The sequence below is a fragment of the Spironucleus salmonicida genome, chromosome 5, assembly GCF_000497125.1.
Source record: "Spironucleus salmonicida strain ATCC 50377 chromosome 5, whole genome shotgun sequence".
Taxonomy (NCBI): Eukaryota; Fornicata; order Diplomonadida; family Hexamitidae; genus Spironucleus; species Spironucleus salmonicida.
Window position 1 is genome coordinate 160278 of NC_090600.1, and position 16719 is coordinate 176996.

A 16719-nucleotide genomic window follows, 5' to 3' on the forward strand; every position below is an offset into this window, starting at 1 on the left:
GAAAGAAAAATAAGGAGAAGGTAGAATATTTAATTACTGAATTATTATATTATTATAACTAAATAAATTCATTTTTTAATTACTACATAATCTTATATTATGTCAATTTAATTTACTGTAGATAACATTGTTTCTTAACGAACTATACTCTATACTAATCATTAAATTTATTTTTTAACTTTATAATTCCACTATTTCTTAATATTATAAAGATGTTTAAACTAAGTATAGCAATTTTGAAAAGAAGATAGTTTTTGGAGTTATTTGAAGAAATTCATTTAAATAGCATTTAAAATTGCATATAATGACCGAAAAAACTATCCTTTTACATTTCAATGTACTATGCTAATTTTATTTTTATATACTTAAAAAATGCCCATATAATCATCCTGGACTAGAAAAGAAGAAAAAATGCTTTGTAAATTTATAGCTGATAACAATATTACTACTAGTCCTGTAGACTGGACTGGGGTATAGAGATATTTGCCAAACCGATCTACAAAATAAATAACTGCAAAGTTTTTCCGAATGAAAAACGATATAAGCTAAAGATGGGATTTTGATGCTAAGAACTTAAAATTCTGCAGATCGGAACCATAATCAGACGATAGTGATAATGTTGATAAGATGATAATAGATCTATGTAGCCTTATCAATAACATGTAGATTGAGTGATTCAAAATAAAATATCATATTCATATATAAAAGACATCAATATAGTATTGAAAATCTGTAGTGAAAAACTATCAGGTTATAATTTAAAAATTTAAAGAATCGATATATTGCGAATCAACATAAATAATATATATATTTATTTATTAAAATAAAATATACTATTATATATCAGTAAAGTTTAATTATAAATATAATAAATGGAACTTGAGGAATAAAATTGGAAAAATTTATATACTTAAAATTCATTATTACTATAGAAGGCTTATTAATAATTATAGTAATAAGGTATTGATGTCAATAAATGGAGAACATACTCAGGCGAACTAAGGTAAATAATTAATAAACACTAAATGACCTATTCCGAAAATAGTCATTATGAAAAAGAAATAAAGGAAAAAGTATAGGAAAAAGTTATTACCGAGCTTAAAAGTAAATTAGAAATCAAAAATACGTAATTGCAGAAAGCTAAACTTGAACTTCTGGAAACTAGAGATAATCTTACGTTATAACAAGCATATGAGATGAAATATAATTAAATATTAGCTGAACTCACTAAAACTCATTCAAAATTACTATTAGAAATGGAAATTAGGTAGTCAAATGATAATGAAAATATGAAATTATGCGATTAATATTAAAATTAAATAAGATAATTAGAATAATAAATTCGTACTTATGTTGATAGAGACACTGATATTTCACTCCAGTTAAAGTTAGTATAATAAACTAACAAAACTCTCAAAATTGAGGTTGGTTAGTAATCTAAGCAATAAGATATACTTTTAGAAAATATTGAATATCTGAAAAATTAAGGTGAAATAACTGCTGGTGTTATTGAAAATATGAATAAAGAAATACTTTAAAAAGATATAATCATAGGTGATTTAGAAACTGAAATTAAAAAGATGTAAGAAAATATTAAAGAAATAGACCTTATATAGAAAAATATATTGAACTCAAAGGACGAAATAAAAATAGAATCAGTTACTAAGTAAGATATATAAGTAGAATTAAAATTAGAAGAACCTGAAACATAAAAATAACCGCCTATATAAACTTAATAAGATAAAAATCCACTATTATAGGATAAATTAGAATAATTATTGACTGATGATGAAAATGACCCATAAGTAATTTAATAAGAAGAAAATACTATTATTGATATTAAATTGTCGAACGAAAATTATGAGATTTAATAAGAAATTGAATAGCCTGAAAATCTAGAAAATAAATAATAACAATAGGATTTATAAATTAAGGAAGTTATTGAAGACATATAGGAGGTAGAATAAGAAGAAAATGACATCCCGTCGCCATAATTTAATAATACAGAAGATTAAAAGCAATAATCAGAATAAGATAAGTAGATTCTAGATACAAAAAAAATATAATCATTATTCGGAAAAAAACTGAATGTTGCAAAACTAATAGGTAATAATAAAGATAATGAAATAAAAGATAACGACCCTGAACTTTCAAGCAACGATGAGAAAATATAGAACCCAACAAAAGAGAAGAAAATGTTCTTATCTAAAAAGAAGCAAGTTAATGATTCTGATAATACGGTAGAAATAATACAAAAAGATAATAATAATATATTTGAAGATTAGAAACAAGAGTAAGAACCGGATAAAATCATTACCAATAAAGAAGATGATAATAGCAAATAACCTACAATTTCAGAATCATAATTAAGAAAATTAACAAAATCTATGAAAAAATTAGAACATAAATAAGAAATAGGTATAGAACATTAATAAAAAGATAACTAGGTTGTATCTGAACAAAAACAATCTAAATCATTGCTTGGTAATAAAAAATAATAAGATTAACTTTAATAAGAACCAGTGGATCCTGATGATCCATAAAATTTTGAAGAGATACCAGCAGAAGTATTGATTAAACAAGAAGACAAAGTTTAACCTCTAACATTAGAAACAATGGAAGTTAAAACTAAAAGACCAAAAACCATAGCACCAATCAGAAAAAAAGAACCAGAAGGGCCAAAGCTACTACCGTCTATTGTTATATCTAAATAGTGAAATTATATTATTATATAATATAAATTAATTATTCTCAAAACCCTGTTCTACCACTTCCAAACTAATGAGTGATAATGAATCATCGTAGGATATAGTAAAAGAAAATAGTTAACCTAAAAAGAAAGCGAATTAATTTTTGATTATTTGGCGTCAGTATCTAACTATGTTGCGTAAAGATTTCATCGTAACGTACCGTCATCCAATTTTACTTGCCCTTGAAATACTCGTGCCAGCATTTCTTTTCCTCAGTATCTGTGACGATCGTTTCCGTGTTAAAGGTCTTGTTGCGAGCTATCCAATGACAAATCTTACCCAATTCAATATAGACCAGAAAATATTAGGATATTATTTCCCAGATAATGCTACTATTTTTGAAAAGATGGAACTCACGAAATTAATGGAAGAGATGGCTCTGATGTATACCCCTGCACTAGATAACACCTAACTTCTTGCTCTTGGGAATGTGGATGATGCCCAAAAAGCTGTTCTCGCTTGTTAAGATTGCTTCTGGGCTGTTTTTTCTGCAAAGATAAATTCAATCACTCAAGTATCAATAGATTACAACTTCAGAGTCCACGAATAATTCATTATCGATTAAGAGGTAGGTCGCAACAAAGATCGACTCTGGGATGCATAAGTCGCCCAAAATATGATAGAATTCGCTATAATGAATTACTTAGCCAAAGAATCTTCTATTGAGTAAATAAAGCCTATAAGCTAATATAGTAATTAATTTGGATTTTAAAAGCTCCCGGATGTCGAATATTTTAACCCGAGCGGAATTTATAATAAAGTCGCGTCAGGTGCTCCTGTTGTCCTTGGCATCTCTTGCCTTTTTTCATTTTTCGCATTTTCATTCAGTATTGTATCTGAAAAATAGATGAAACTCCGCTAAAGTCTTCATACCGTAGGACTCCGTGATTCTGCATTCTGGCTTAGCCAGTTTACAATAGCAATTGGTCTTTCTTTTTGCTAATCATTTTTGCTTAATATTATTGGGAGAATTTCAGGGTATGTATACTTTAAATACACTGATTTTGGTATTAATTTTGTTATCATTTGGTTTTTCTTTTTGGCGTCACATACCTTTGCATTCCTAATAGCTTCAATTGTAACACATATTAAGGTACTCTCATTCGTCATATTTATTGCTTTTGTGGGATTTTTCGTTATTGGAACGCTTTGCACAAATCATTTAAAGATATATCCCCCATTTGCACAATTTTCAGGTTGGTAAGTATTCTTTTTATCTCACGTAAGCTAAGCAATGTTTTTGGTATCTTTAAAATCTTTGCCATTTATAGATAAATATCTTCCCACAACGCCTCCTGGATTCACTTGGTATGACTCGGTTCATTACACTGGTGCGTGTGAAGGAAATCCTTGCAACCCTGATTCATATGATAGTGGAAGAACTGTAGCTTTTTCAATTGGAATGCTCATAATCTGTATTATTGTACAGACAATTTTGGCCGCCTATATTGATTTAATTACACCATCTGCACACGGTTCTAGATTGCCAATTTATGGACCTTTTTCACCGGAATTTTGGGGGGTTTCTAAAACACCCCCTCCACCAGCTTCACATTATCCGACCTATAAACGAAAAGCCGATTTAACATAATGGGACAAAGATGTTCGTACTGAATCTAGAAAGATATTATCCCCTTTAGGTTCTGCTGATTTCAACTCGATCAAAGATTCTGCAATTATAATTTATGATTTAAATGTTATTTTCAAAGGATTTAAAGATACAAAGCATGCAGTAAACCAGCTGTCATTTGCAATGCCTAAAAATTAAGTAGTTGGACTACTTGGTGCTAATGGAGCAGGAAAATCGACTACACTTTCAGTTCTCACAGGATCTCTTAAGGCAACTTCTGGGGAAGTTTAAATTTTGGGATATTCGACAACATCATAACGTCGTCAGATATCAGAATTGCTTGGATACGCACCATAATTTGATGTTCTTTGGCCAGATCTTTCACCAGCTGAACATATTAGTATTTTTGCTAATCTTAGAGGTTTAACTTATGAAGAAGAAATAAAATCAATAAAGCTTGCCAGAACTGCAGCGTTTAGAGCTGGTCTAGCTTAAATGGAGGATGAAGAAGAAAGTAATGCTAGTGAAGGTAATGGTCTTTTGAAGAAATTATCTAAAAAAGAAGCTTTAGCAAAATTAACACAACTAAGACTATAAGATGTGGGACTATATGATGCACAAGACGTCAAATCTGTATCCCTTTCAGGCGGTATGAGAAGACGTCTAACACTGTGTTTAGCTTTAGTTGGTAACCCTCCGATCCTTATGTTAGATGAAATTTCAACTGGTCTAGATCCTATCTCACGTAGAAAGATATGGGATGTTATTTTAAGAGCTAAAACAGACCGCTCTGTACTTCTGACAACACATTCAATGGAAGAATGTGATACACTTTCTGATCGCATTGCTGTCATGGCTCACGGAATTTTGCGTTGCATTGGAAGTTCTGCGCATTTAAAAACAAGATATGGAATGGGTTATAGAATCGATATTTCTTGTGAATTTGATCCAATTTCTGGAGTTTCTGATGTATTAAGAGTACGAGATGAATTAGTGAAAAAATATATGCCTGAAGCTATTTTAGTTGGTCGTACAGGAGGTCATTTAACATTAGCAGTTGCCCGAACTGTTGAATTTTAGCGTTTGTAAGAATTTTTAAAATAGGTTGAGACATCAGATTTGGTAAAAGGTTGGGGCATACGCTAAACTACCCTAGAAGAAGTGTTTTTGGCTATTAATAGACATGCTGATAAGCTGGAGATGATCAAAGGTGTTATGAAGTGAACAATTTGGGGGTTTATGAATGGTATGCTATACCATAAATACAGTAATTAAATAATGAATGCAATTTTTAAATTTAAAACAGGATCATAGCATAGTATAATTATTTAGTCTCAAAATATAATCTAAATTAGCAGTCTAATTCTGATTTACTGTCGTTTAAATCTCTAAATAATCGTTTTAACGTTATACTGCATTTGTAAATCATTATTTTTATTATAGCAAATAATTTGATTATAGGATTTATCTGCTATGTTATACGTTCGTTATACTTTTTATTTAAGAACACTATTTCTTTCCTATTTATTATAATACTACTATACTTCACTTCGGTAATGCTAATTTAGATTTTCTAATGAAATAGTAAGCTAAACCACCATCAATAACATCCATTATCCAACAACACTAACTGGGATACCTGTTATTGTACCTCCACTAAGCTTGTTAGGTTACAGTGGAGTACGATTAGACCGATCAACAATATCTACTTTTTCAAACATATGTTTTTGGTTGCATTGAAGTTAAACCCATCCAAACATGAGGCACACACCTAGTTTACGCAAGATTTACAATTTTAAGATATCACACTATTTACACAGTTGCAACCTTTGTGGGCTGGAGTGATCTCTGCACAAGGGACACAATCCACTGTCGATGTAGTTTCAAAATCTGGACAAAAGTAATCAGCTTTGCATTAGTTAAAAGAATTTCTACACTTACCACCACCTGACATTCTTGTAAAAAATATAATTAATTATCCTAATAAATAATATAAATATTGATTATATATTTTAAGAAAAACTAGAATATTTTTTAAGATATATCCTGTTATTATCAAGTTATAACCGAGTATGCAATTTACTATAGAATCGTCATAGTTACATTATAACACTATATATACCATATAATTATTATTGATAAAATCTAGATTTGATAGTATAAGACTGTATACGGTACTTAATTATAAATTTAAGATGTTTTTCGGGATATATGAATTGTTTCAATGTATTTATACATTAATTTTGATTTATATATGTAATATTATTCTTTCAATTATAATTATATTTGTATTCTTAATAATTGAACTAACAATGATATACATAGTCTTATATTAATTTATTTTTAATTATATTAATAACTATATTTCATTAATATTATTAAGTTAACTAGGTAATTTGTGACATATGCTTCAAAATGTTAATAAACCCTTCATATTGACAATTGTAACTATACTACTTTAGTAATAGTGATTGAATTAAATAAAGTAAATTAGGACTATAGAATAAAATCATATTAGAGTAGCTTCAATAACATAAAGATTAATATATTATATTAGTAAATTTGAGGAATATGAATAATTAGTTCCTTAAAACTTGCAAGTATGCTACCTCTTTATTTTTAAACATTTCATCATATGAATATTTTGGCAATCTACTAACGTTAAATAAAGCATAGCTTTTGTGGAATAGTAATGATATTTATGACACCATAAATATAAGGTTATCATTAAATCGATCGATAACTTATTTGCTTATAGAAAGAGGAACTGGTATGATGCAACTTTATATAAAATAAGCTGTGCATGTTTATGACACTGAGACTTATAGTGCACTATTATTTTTACGGTTTAAATAGCTAAGACTGCTGCCCAAATGAGCATGCTGTCGAACTCATTTGTATTCTGGTTAACTTATACATTATTATATAATAGGTTATCAAAATTATAAATTATATTAAATTATAAATTATATTAAATTATGCATTAATTAAATAGTAATATTCTATTTTTGTCTTAAACTTTTGATTATATTATTTTTTCTAATAACAAAATTATCATATTAGCCACCAAAGCTAGTTTCCATATTAAAAAACTGCACACAATACTTAAAGAAAGAATTGCTTTAATATCATCGATTATCATATTTCATCTAAAAATGGCTGCTGTGCAAACATGTTCCAAAGATAAACCTACTTGTAACATTGACCAATTCTGCCCTGCACTAGATTCTAATCAAGTCCCATGTTTACCGTGCACTGATAATATTATTCTAGGTCAGGGATGCTACTGTGATGAGGACTATTTAATCGAAAACTGCAAAGAATGCAATGGAGGCAACTGCGCAAGATGCCTAAAGGGTTCTTACTACTCAGATTCACGGTGCAAGCTGTGTCCAAAAGGTTGCATTGACTGCTTTGAGGAATAATCTTGCATATAGTGTGCCGACAACTATGTGCTTAATGCATTAACATAATAGTGCGAGATGAGTTGCGAGTCTAACAAAGACTGCTAAGACGTAAATTATCGTCTCTGTAACGGTTAAACAAAGTCATGTTCGGCGTGTCCACCCGGCTGCTAACTGTGTTCTTCAGTAGAAATATGCAACGCTTGTGATTCTATGAATAAAACAACCACCTTGAACGGTCTCTGTACGCCGAAATGTGATAATCTTTAGGATGGATAATACTGCAAAAATGGTGTTGAGAAGATCTGCGGTGAAGGAATAGACTCTGCATGTAAGTGCGGTGAGAGTTTGAATTGTGCTACTTGTACAGTTGATAATAAAAAATGTGCTACCTGCCTGCCAGGTATAGAAAAGAATCTCAACGACCAATGTCAGACTTGTTCTAATGGATATGAAAAATTGGGCGATTTGTGCTGGAAACTTGAAGAAGTGGAAAGCAACAAAATTGGTAGTGGTGCAATTGCTGGAATTGTTATTGGAATAGTCGCAGTAGTAGGGGTAGTTGGATGCGGAGTTGCTTATTATTTGGTTAGAAGAGCAAAAAAACTGTTAGTGAGTGAGGCGTAATGAGGTTGAAAAGTATAATAATTTAAAAATTTCATAAGAATTGGTGTTTGGTATGGTAAATAAGATAAGATCACTTCCATTATTTAAGGCTGAACACAGCATATGGTTATTTATGATTCATTATTATAAAAGTTTATTTATTTTGAGCGCTTAAGGGTAATCAAATAGTTAGTTTTTAGTGAAAATAATTTATTAATTTAATATAAAAGCTAGAATAATAGTAACATCAATTTTATTCTTAACACTTAGTATTCCACAGTATAAGATTAACCCGCAATGCTATGATGCTTTAAATTGATAAGCATAAATTAACAGATAAGTATTAATGTTCTTATTGTTTATGTTGAATGACTAATAATAATATTAATTTTCAGAAATATGCTTCTAATCTAAATTAAATTAACTTGTACAATAAATATTTTAGTATTGAAATCATTATCTTATGTAAAAAATGTAAAGATAATTGTTTATTTTAATTTATACTTGAAATTCTGATAAAATTGCTTAACATATGATATTATAATTACTCTAATACGTTTATTGACATATTTTAGATCTTATTATAGTTTCTTCTTGTAGTATAACTAGTAAGTATAAATGATTAAAATACATTAATTAAATACCAGTATAACTGCTAGTTCAATTAGAAAATTAAAGGTAACATATCATTATTCTGATTGTATTTTAAATATAGTTTTTACAATATTAATAACCTCAGTATTAATTGTAGATATTTTTTATAAAAATTGTTTATACATAATACAATATTTAAATTTTAATGGAAATTAACGTAGACAAACAAACATACTAATGTGCAATAAATTATTTTAGATCAAAAATCCTAGTTATATTTATAAGTTTTATAATATTTATTTCCCCATACAGATAATACTGAAACTATAATTTTGTATTATTTCTACCTTTACGTTTAACTATCCATTTTTTAATTTTTACATAGTTATTGAAATTTTAGGTATAGTATCATTATTATCTTAATTGAATATAAATTTATTATAATATAATATATAACCATTAATAATTTTAGATATAATATTGACGCTAATTAGTAATAAATCTTATTCATTTATAATGATGAGACAATGAAAATACTAGATTGCCTTTAAAAAACTCAGTTATCACTTGATCAATAAAAGAAGTTAGGTGTAAAATCGGAAACTATAGTTATACTAATAATTCAGATTAGACAATATATTTGCTGTATACTTCACATAAGAGTCTTAACACCAAATGCTATTATAACTATAACAAACTAGATTAAAGGATTACTAATATATTCCTACAATATATCATAAACGTATGCTTGATTTTTATATTCTTATAGATACTTTTACTTGTACCCGATTGGCTGCAGAAATTTTGCTAATAACAGTAACTATTTTTAATCGTCAGATAGCTTTATTAAAGACAAACATAAGATATTATGCATATTTACTTTTTTAGTCTACTTAAATTATTAAATAGCAGAGAAAGTATACTGGGGCACAGCATTTTATAGATGTATAGTATCTAATACTAATATCAACATATGTTAATCGTCAACTTTTTGGTAATACGTTCAAGTTTATGATTTAGCTACCATAATTACTTTGACTTGTGCTAAATAGTGTGCTTAAGTTATTACTTCTACATGGAAATTGAGCTATAAAATTAATTTTGCTTCTTATAAACAAGATCAGAGGAGAAATACTAGTTATATTTAATATGTAAAATGTATATCTATAGTAAATATACTTAGTGGGTTGATGGATTTAAGAATAAATATTTACTACTTAAAATATTAGTATAATCTTAATAAAAACTTAGATACGGGATTTATTAGTTAAAAACCAGTTACATTAATATTATTATTAGATATAATAGTAATTTCTATAATTATAGTTATAAAAACTTAAGAACTTCTAAGAGCAATAATACTTGTTAAAGATTATATACTATTTATATATTAGAAACTAAATATGATAGTTTTATTGTAAATATGATACTTTATTATTAAAATATTGTAAGTTTACATTGTGTAATAAACAAAATGTTAAACGATTCTTAATAGGGTCGAATCATATATTATATAACAAGATAAAATTATTAAGAATAAATAATTAAAACGTATTCAATACTGCATACTTATGTTTCTCGAGTATTGCGAGAATGATTTATGCACTATTTTATGAAATAATTTTCTGATATATTCATAGAGCTAAAAAATGATTATATTCTTGGCTAATATTATTTTAACAATGTGGATAATAAAAATATATACATTTTGGCTAATATTTTAATTTATTTGAACAAATAACAGTTTAAGTAAATACAATTTAGTGTATTAACATTACTTTATATGAAAAACGGCAGGCAAAAGCATTATAGCACAGAAATTTTCTTTACAATACAAGCTTGATAAATAATTACCTAAAAGTTACTATTAATGAAGAAAAGTCACGATTATTATATTTATTATAAGGTAAAATTAAACTAATATAGTAGTTTATAATAATTTATTGTAAATTAATAAAACTAATTATCCATCACTTCGCATATTAAGGAACTTAATTTATTAACCCCTGAGAACTATTTGCCTATTAACGCGTAATTTCTTATATTCTGGTAGGCATAACGATAGAATCTCTCCTAGTATTGACTCCCTTTTTCTTGATAATTAAAAATACTGATAATATGATGAATCCTACTAGTACCAACGCTAGGACAACGATTCCTGCAACCAAACCGCTATCGGAGCCCAATTATTTTTATTCAATTTCCTCACATCTTAGGATCTCAAAGTTGAACAATTATCCTTCTTCACATTTTGCCATAACGCACTATTCGCGAATAAGTTCAAACCCAGGTTTACATACCGTGCAAAATTCGTTTATCAGTGCATTCTCTGAACTACATGTGCTACACTTAGTATTGTTGTCTATTAAATGGGTTTGGCACACGCAGTTTCCGTTTTCACACTTTCCCTTATCTGCGCACTCAGTATTGTTATAGATACAGTTTTTGTTTATACATTCGTTGTTTAACATCTGATAATTGGCCAGGCAGGACTTGCAGCCTGTATTGGGGTCCGCATTGTCATCGGTACATTTGCAGATTCCAGAGCTTTGGCAAACTCCTTTATAGTTACATATCGTGTCGCCAGTTATACATTTTTCTGGTCTGCAGTCTTTAGCTATTAAAGAACCAAAATAAATTGACCCAGGAAGACATTCTTCACATCCTTTTCTTGGATCATTGAATTTATAACTTCCACAAGAATCACAAACTAATTCATTGCCTATAAGTTTACATCTACCACGCCCTAAGCATGATTCTTGCGAAGTTATACAAAGATCTAGCCCGCATTAAAGTTAACCAAACTAAAGTTGTGAATAGCCCTTAGGGCATTAACAGAAAAGACCACTAGTATCATTTTAGCATTAGCACCTTATATAGTATTGTCCTACACAAATTCCATTATTATTACATATGGAATTATTAGAAATACATTCAGGATACCCGCATTCCGTTTCATTCTTAAGGAATATCATATTATCCTCGCAATTTTAACATGAATTACCAGAAAAAGTTGAATGACATCTGCATTATAGAGTGTCAGAATCGCAAGTTCCATGCCCGCTACACTATGTCTTACCAGTTGTACAGAAATCTTACAGGCAAATTTCATTAATGAGTTTATACCCTGATTCACATTAAAAACAACTATACGAGGAGTCAAAGTTACCTGAACATGAGCAAAAGCCAGAGCGGTTGCATTCTCCGTGGCCGTAACAAACAGTATCCCCAGTGATACAATATTCGTCCACGCAAACTTTATCTTCAAATGGCTTGATAATTTGATAGCCTTTGAGGCAACCACTGCATCCTTATCTTGGATCATTTCCAGTAAATTTTCCGCAACCATCACAAACAAATTCTCTCTTAAATACATCAGCTTGTAATTTGCAGGTGGAACGCCCGAAACATACATTATCAGAAGCACCACACAGATATTCAGCACATTCTGCACTAGAATTACTAATTTGCTTGAAACCGGGCTGGCACTAACAGTATTTTCCAGAAACATTTCCCGAGCATATGCATTTATTCGCACTAGAACATGTACCATTGTCGCTGCAAATAGTGTCTTTTATCACACAAGATGCGTTAGCACACTCAGTTTTATTATTTACCATAACCATCCCCTCTGAGCATTCAGTGCACTAACGGCCGGTAAAGTCATGGTAGCAACGACATGAATTACTTTCATTTAAACATTCACCATGTCCTCCACAAATAATATTACCTATGATACATTCATTAGAGTAACACTAGCTTCCAATAGACGATTATCCCTAGGGGCACGTCATTTATGAAGTTTCGTTTTGAAAAAAATAATAATACTTAGGTTAGTTATCAGCTTTTAAAAAATATTTCCTAAATTTAAGAATCTTATTTCATATGCTATTATGGTAAATTTATAAATATATAGAGTATTACGTAATAAATAGTTATAATAGTATTCAGTTAGTGCTAAATAGTTGAAACTTAAAAATATTTATTTGATTAATACTTATTATTATTTATTAAATCTCATGATATATTATAGGATATTAAAATTAAAATAACAATTTGTCATAAATATTATTAAAAATAAATTAATAATCTGCATCTTTTAGTTATGTTTATTATTTTTATTTTCAAAAGCTATAAAAGTAAATATTTTAAATACTATTAAAGATATAGGAAAAGTAAATTTTTTAATTTTATTATATAACATAAGTCTTTAATAAAAATTTAATAGTAGAATAAACATAAATAATAAAAAATAATTATAAATTATTACGTAAATACTTTAATTATTAATATTGATTTATTAAATTTAACAATTATAAACTTAAATAATTACGTTTATTATCACTTTATCATAATAAGATGGCTAATTTGTGTTATAGACATTCATATTATTATACCAATCTAATCATTTAATTTTAAGAGACCTTACTATAGATGTTAAAATATATTTAAAAGTGATTAAAAAAAAATTATTAATAAAAACAGTATGTACAACATATTTTTGGCGGAAGATTTTAAAATATTATAAGGTAATTTAATGATTAATACTCTAGAATTTATTGATCTATTTACATATTAGTTTACATACTAGATTTTCAAATATAGTATAATAATATATATATTCAGTATACGTGGAATGGATAATAAATTACTATAAATAGATGTATTAACGTTTATAGGGTAAAATTTCACGAATATATATTATTTTCAGTTCAAATAAATATATATGAAAAACTAGTTTTAAGATACTAGCATCAGAATAGATATTTTGCATATACTTAATTATTAGATAAAGTGTAATTATATCATTATATATTTGTTATTCATAAATCAAATCCACAAAATATTTTTTCAAATTTCACAAAAATAACTAATATTTTTTTAAGAAAACTATAATAAATTCAAAAATGACAGAATCTGGCTACTGCTCAGATACTGGTTAAAACTGTAATGTAAATTATTTTTGCCCTTAACGTCTTAACCGTTAAGTATAGTGTAAACCGTGCACTGATGATATGATTCTAGGATAAGGATGCAACTGCATCAGACGAAATGAAGTACAAAATTGTAAACAATGTTTAAATGGTGTGTGTATAAAATGTCTTCCTGGAACTTTTCTTATTAAAAATGAATGCGAAAGTTGTTCTTCTAATTGCTTGCTTTGTGATTAGCTGGATACTTGCTAAAAATGTGCGGAAGGGTTCATTTTTAGTGAAGAGAGCAATTAATGTTAATTGCCCTGTAATATCAATAAGGATTGTTAAGATACAGGAAATGGATACTGTGATGCAGGTAAAAAGGTATGTGTTAAATGTGAGTTAAATTGTGAAATATGTTCAGATAATATATTTTGTTATAAATGCATTAGATAATATAATTTAAATTCAATTAATGGTACCTGTGAGAAATATTGTTTATAAAATGTAAATGGAAAGTATTGTAAAGATGGAAACAACATATTGTGCTCTGATGGACTCACATCTGCCTGTTACTGTGAGGGTAGGAAGAATTGTGCATCCTGTAATGCAGATAATAGCGGATGTGCTACCTGCTTTCATAATTTTGACTAAACTAAAGATGGAGACTGCTTATTTTGTAAAACAGGATATGAGCAAATAGGGGCCTATTGTTATATTTCGCAGCAGATCAATGATAATAAAATTAGCAGTGGTGCGATCGTTGGAATCGTAATAGGAATTTTAGCTCTTTGCGCTGTAGTAGGAGGTAGTTTAGCTTACTATTTTATAGGAAAAGCGAAAATAAATCTCCTGAAATGATTCATTACTAAACTTATAAAATAATGTACATATTTATTAAATGAAACTTAAAAAAATCAAGAAATTAAAAGCACGCAGAATTTAATTTACCTGATTTTATACTGAAATTCATATAAATATAATACATAATGAATACTTCATATTTAAAAATTACTGTTTGGAGTTAGTAATAAGATTATGAATATAAAGTTTATTGTTTTATAAAAATAATAGAAATATACTAAATTTATTAATATTTATATCTAATATATTTTTTAATTATATAATAACTATTAAATTTATCTTAACTACTTAATACACGAAAAGTAATTGGTCATAAAATGAAAATAACATTAATAAATCACATAACTGATTATAGTTTGCCACTGAGATGTCAATTTTAGTTTCTTAGAGTTTTAAACCAAATATATTAGTTATAATGAAAAATAAATAGAAGTATTTTTTCATTAACATTTCATGTATTCATATGTTTATGTAAACAGTTATCATACAATCATTATTCAATTTATTTAGTAAACATTGAAGATATAGTTGGCAATATTTATACTTCTGCAAATTTATTGCTGATAAGTAAGAAGAATAACTGAAATTTATCTATATACAACAAGTAGAGCACAACAGTATACTTGTGTTTTAGTCATAGGCCTTCATTGACTATTAATGAATAAATTAAAGAAAACTGTTTAAAGCAATATACTTAAAGGAATTTTTACATATATATCAATTATATACAAATAATATAAGATTATTTTATAAACATTTTCCTAATATTTCGAGTACTATCAGAAATAACCTAAAATTGATGAGTCTATCATAATTAAAAAATAAACTCTATATATTCAATTATAATTCTATGGTACAAAAAAGGATATATGTTTAAACTTTTTATTAAAATTATATGTCGATTTTCAAAATGACTTAAAGCAGCACCTTTACTATTTCAATTAAAAACTATGACACAAATAATTTTTGTCTAGTAATTGGGATATGCTCAGTATAATATAAACCTTAAACTGACTACGTCAGAATGGGATCTGGATACGCCTGCGTGACCGGAACTCCTGTGCTATATTGTACTTAATGCGCAGATATATCATGGTTAAATACATTGCAGGTGTATTTGTAATCGTGTAACTTTGCAAATTTTACGTGCAAGATTGTGGGAATGTACTGGTAGAGAAACATGCACAAAATGCAAATATGGCTGGGCTTTCGACTAGGCTGCAAAACTTTTGATAACGCGGTCGTTAATGCATGCACGATCTACAGGGGGAGCTAAGATGAAACAAAAACGTATGTGATCCTTCTGCGAATCTGTGCGCCCAGCTGATTCACCACGCAATAAGCGGATTTGGGACAGATGACAGCTTGCTGATTAGCGTCACGACCCTATTTAGAGATCGGTACTATGACTGGATCCAGTAGGCGTATCCTGGGAATATTAGCAGAGCTATCAGGGGTGATACCAGCGGGTGGTACGAAAAGGGGTTGCTAAGCATGTGGAATCTGAGTTGAATTTTTAGTTATAGTTTAATCAAGTTTGTAAATTTTTAATACGCGTATTATATATTTAATAACATAAAAACCAAATTTCATAAAATGAATATCGAGTAAATCATAAAGTTGCACGAAGAGATTATCAAGGCGTTGAAGTAAAGTACAGTGGATATATTAACACCAATATTAGCATAACCATTGCCAATTTCTGAATATTTTCTCTTTGTGCAGTTAGCTGCAGCTTCTCCGCATTTGGCGATTCACACATTAGCCTAGTAGACAGGAAGAGATAAAACTATTTTCCAGGATATATTATACTAATTGTAGGGATTTGTAAATAAAAATTACGATAACGAGCTAACTCTAAGCGAACTTTCTGAATAAATAAAGTTTAAGAAATCACAAATGGGACCTGTTCCTGACATTTTTAAAGAATAATCTGAAAATGAATCGAAAATGTCAGACATTGTTAAACAATTAGTCAGAGATCATAATTTTAAGACTGACTAAAAGTGATTATT

The 16719-nt window shown here is 28.3% G+C and overlaps 9 protein-coding genes across 9 annotated transcripts; 7 read left to right on the forward strand and 2 right to left on the reverse strand. All coding sequences in view use genetic code 6, as the record gives it.

The window, feature by feature from the left end:
- Nucleotides 1–372: 372 nt before the first annotated feature.
- On the forward strand, nucleotides 373–675 carry SS50377_24662 (uncharacterized protein; the record flags this gene model as incomplete). Its single annotated transcript, XM_067908503.1, has 1 exon — nucleotides 373–675. The coding sequence occupies one exon, from the start codon at nucleotides 373–375 to the stop codon at nucleotides 673–675; it is 303 nt and encodes a 100-aa protein (XP_067763324.1).
- A 197-nt stretch (nucleotides 676–872) lies between these two features.
- On the forward strand, nucleotides 873–2717 carry SS50377_24663 (uncharacterized protein; the record flags this gene model as incomplete). The annotated part of the gene is made up of 1 exon (XM_067908504.1): nucleotides 873–2717. One exon carries the CDS (start codon nucleotides 873–875, stop codon nucleotides 2715–2717), a length of 1845 nt encoding a protein of 614 aa, XP_067763325.1.
- Nucleotides 2718–2781: 64 nt separating this feature from the next.
- Nucleotides 2782–5544, forward strand: SS50377_24664 (ABC transporter family protein; the record flags this gene model as incomplete). Its single annotated transcript, XM_067908505.1, has 1 exon — nucleotides 2782–5544. One exon carries the CDS (start codon nucleotides 2782–2784, stop codon nucleotides 5542–5544), a length of 2763 nt encoding a protein of 920 aa, XP_067763326.1.
- Nucleotides 5545–5920: 376 nt separating this feature from the next.
- On the reverse strand, nucleotides 5921–6274 carry SS50377_24665 (Cysteine-rich protein; the record flags this gene model as incomplete). The annotated part of the gene is made up of 1 exon (XM_067908506.1): nucleotides 5921–6274. One exon carries the CDS (start codon nucleotides 6272–6274, stop codon nucleotides 5921–5923), a length of 354 nt encoding a protein of 117 aa, XP_067763327.1.
- Nucleotides 6275–7475: 1201 nt separating this feature from the next.
- SS50377_24666 (Cysteine-rich membrane protein 1) lies at nucleotides 7476–8354 on the forward strand (the record flags this gene model as incomplete). Its single annotated transcript, XM_067908507.1, has 1 exon — nucleotides 7476–8354. One exon carries the CDS (start codon nucleotides 7476–7478, stop codon nucleotides 8352–8354), a length of 879 nt encoding a protein of 292 aa, XP_067763328.1.
- Nucleotides 8355–10894: 2540 nt separating this feature from the next.
- On the reverse strand, nucleotides 10895–12718 carry SS50377_24667 (Tenascin-like protein; the record flags this gene model as incomplete). The annotated part of the gene is made up of 1 exon (XM_067908508.1): nucleotides 10895–12718. One exon carries the CDS (start codon nucleotides 12716–12718, stop codon nucleotides 10895–10897), a length of 1824 nt encoding a protein of 607 aa, XP_067763329.1.
- A 1113-nt stretch (nucleotides 12719–13831) lies between these two features.
- Nucleotides 13832–14701, forward strand: SS50377_24668 (Cysteine-rich membrane protein 2; the record flags this gene model as incomplete). Its single annotated transcript, XM_067908509.1, has 1 exon — nucleotides 13832–14701. The coding sequence occupies one exon, from the start codon at nucleotides 13832–13834 to the stop codon at nucleotides 14699–14701; it is 870 nt and encodes a 289-aa protein (XP_067763330.1).
- Nucleotides 14702–15728: 1027 nt separating this feature from the next.
- On the forward strand, nucleotides 15729–16031 carry SS50377_24669 (uncharacterized protein; the record flags this gene model as incomplete). The annotated part of the gene is made up of 1 exon (XM_067908510.1): nucleotides 15729–16031. One exon carries the CDS (start codon nucleotides 15729–15731, stop codon nucleotides 16029–16031), a length of 303 nt encoding a protein of 100 aa, XP_067763331.1.
- A 269-nt stretch (nucleotides 16032–16300) lies between these two features.
- Nucleotides 16301–16714, forward strand: SS50377_24670 (uncharacterized protein; the record flags this gene model as incomplete). Its single annotated transcript, XM_067908511.1, has 1 exon — nucleotides 16301–16714. The coding sequence occupies one exon, from the start codon at nucleotides 16301–16303 to the stop codon at nucleotides 16712–16714; it is 414 nt and encodes a 137-aa protein (XP_067763332.1).
- Nucleotides 16715–16719: the final 5 nt, after the last annotated feature.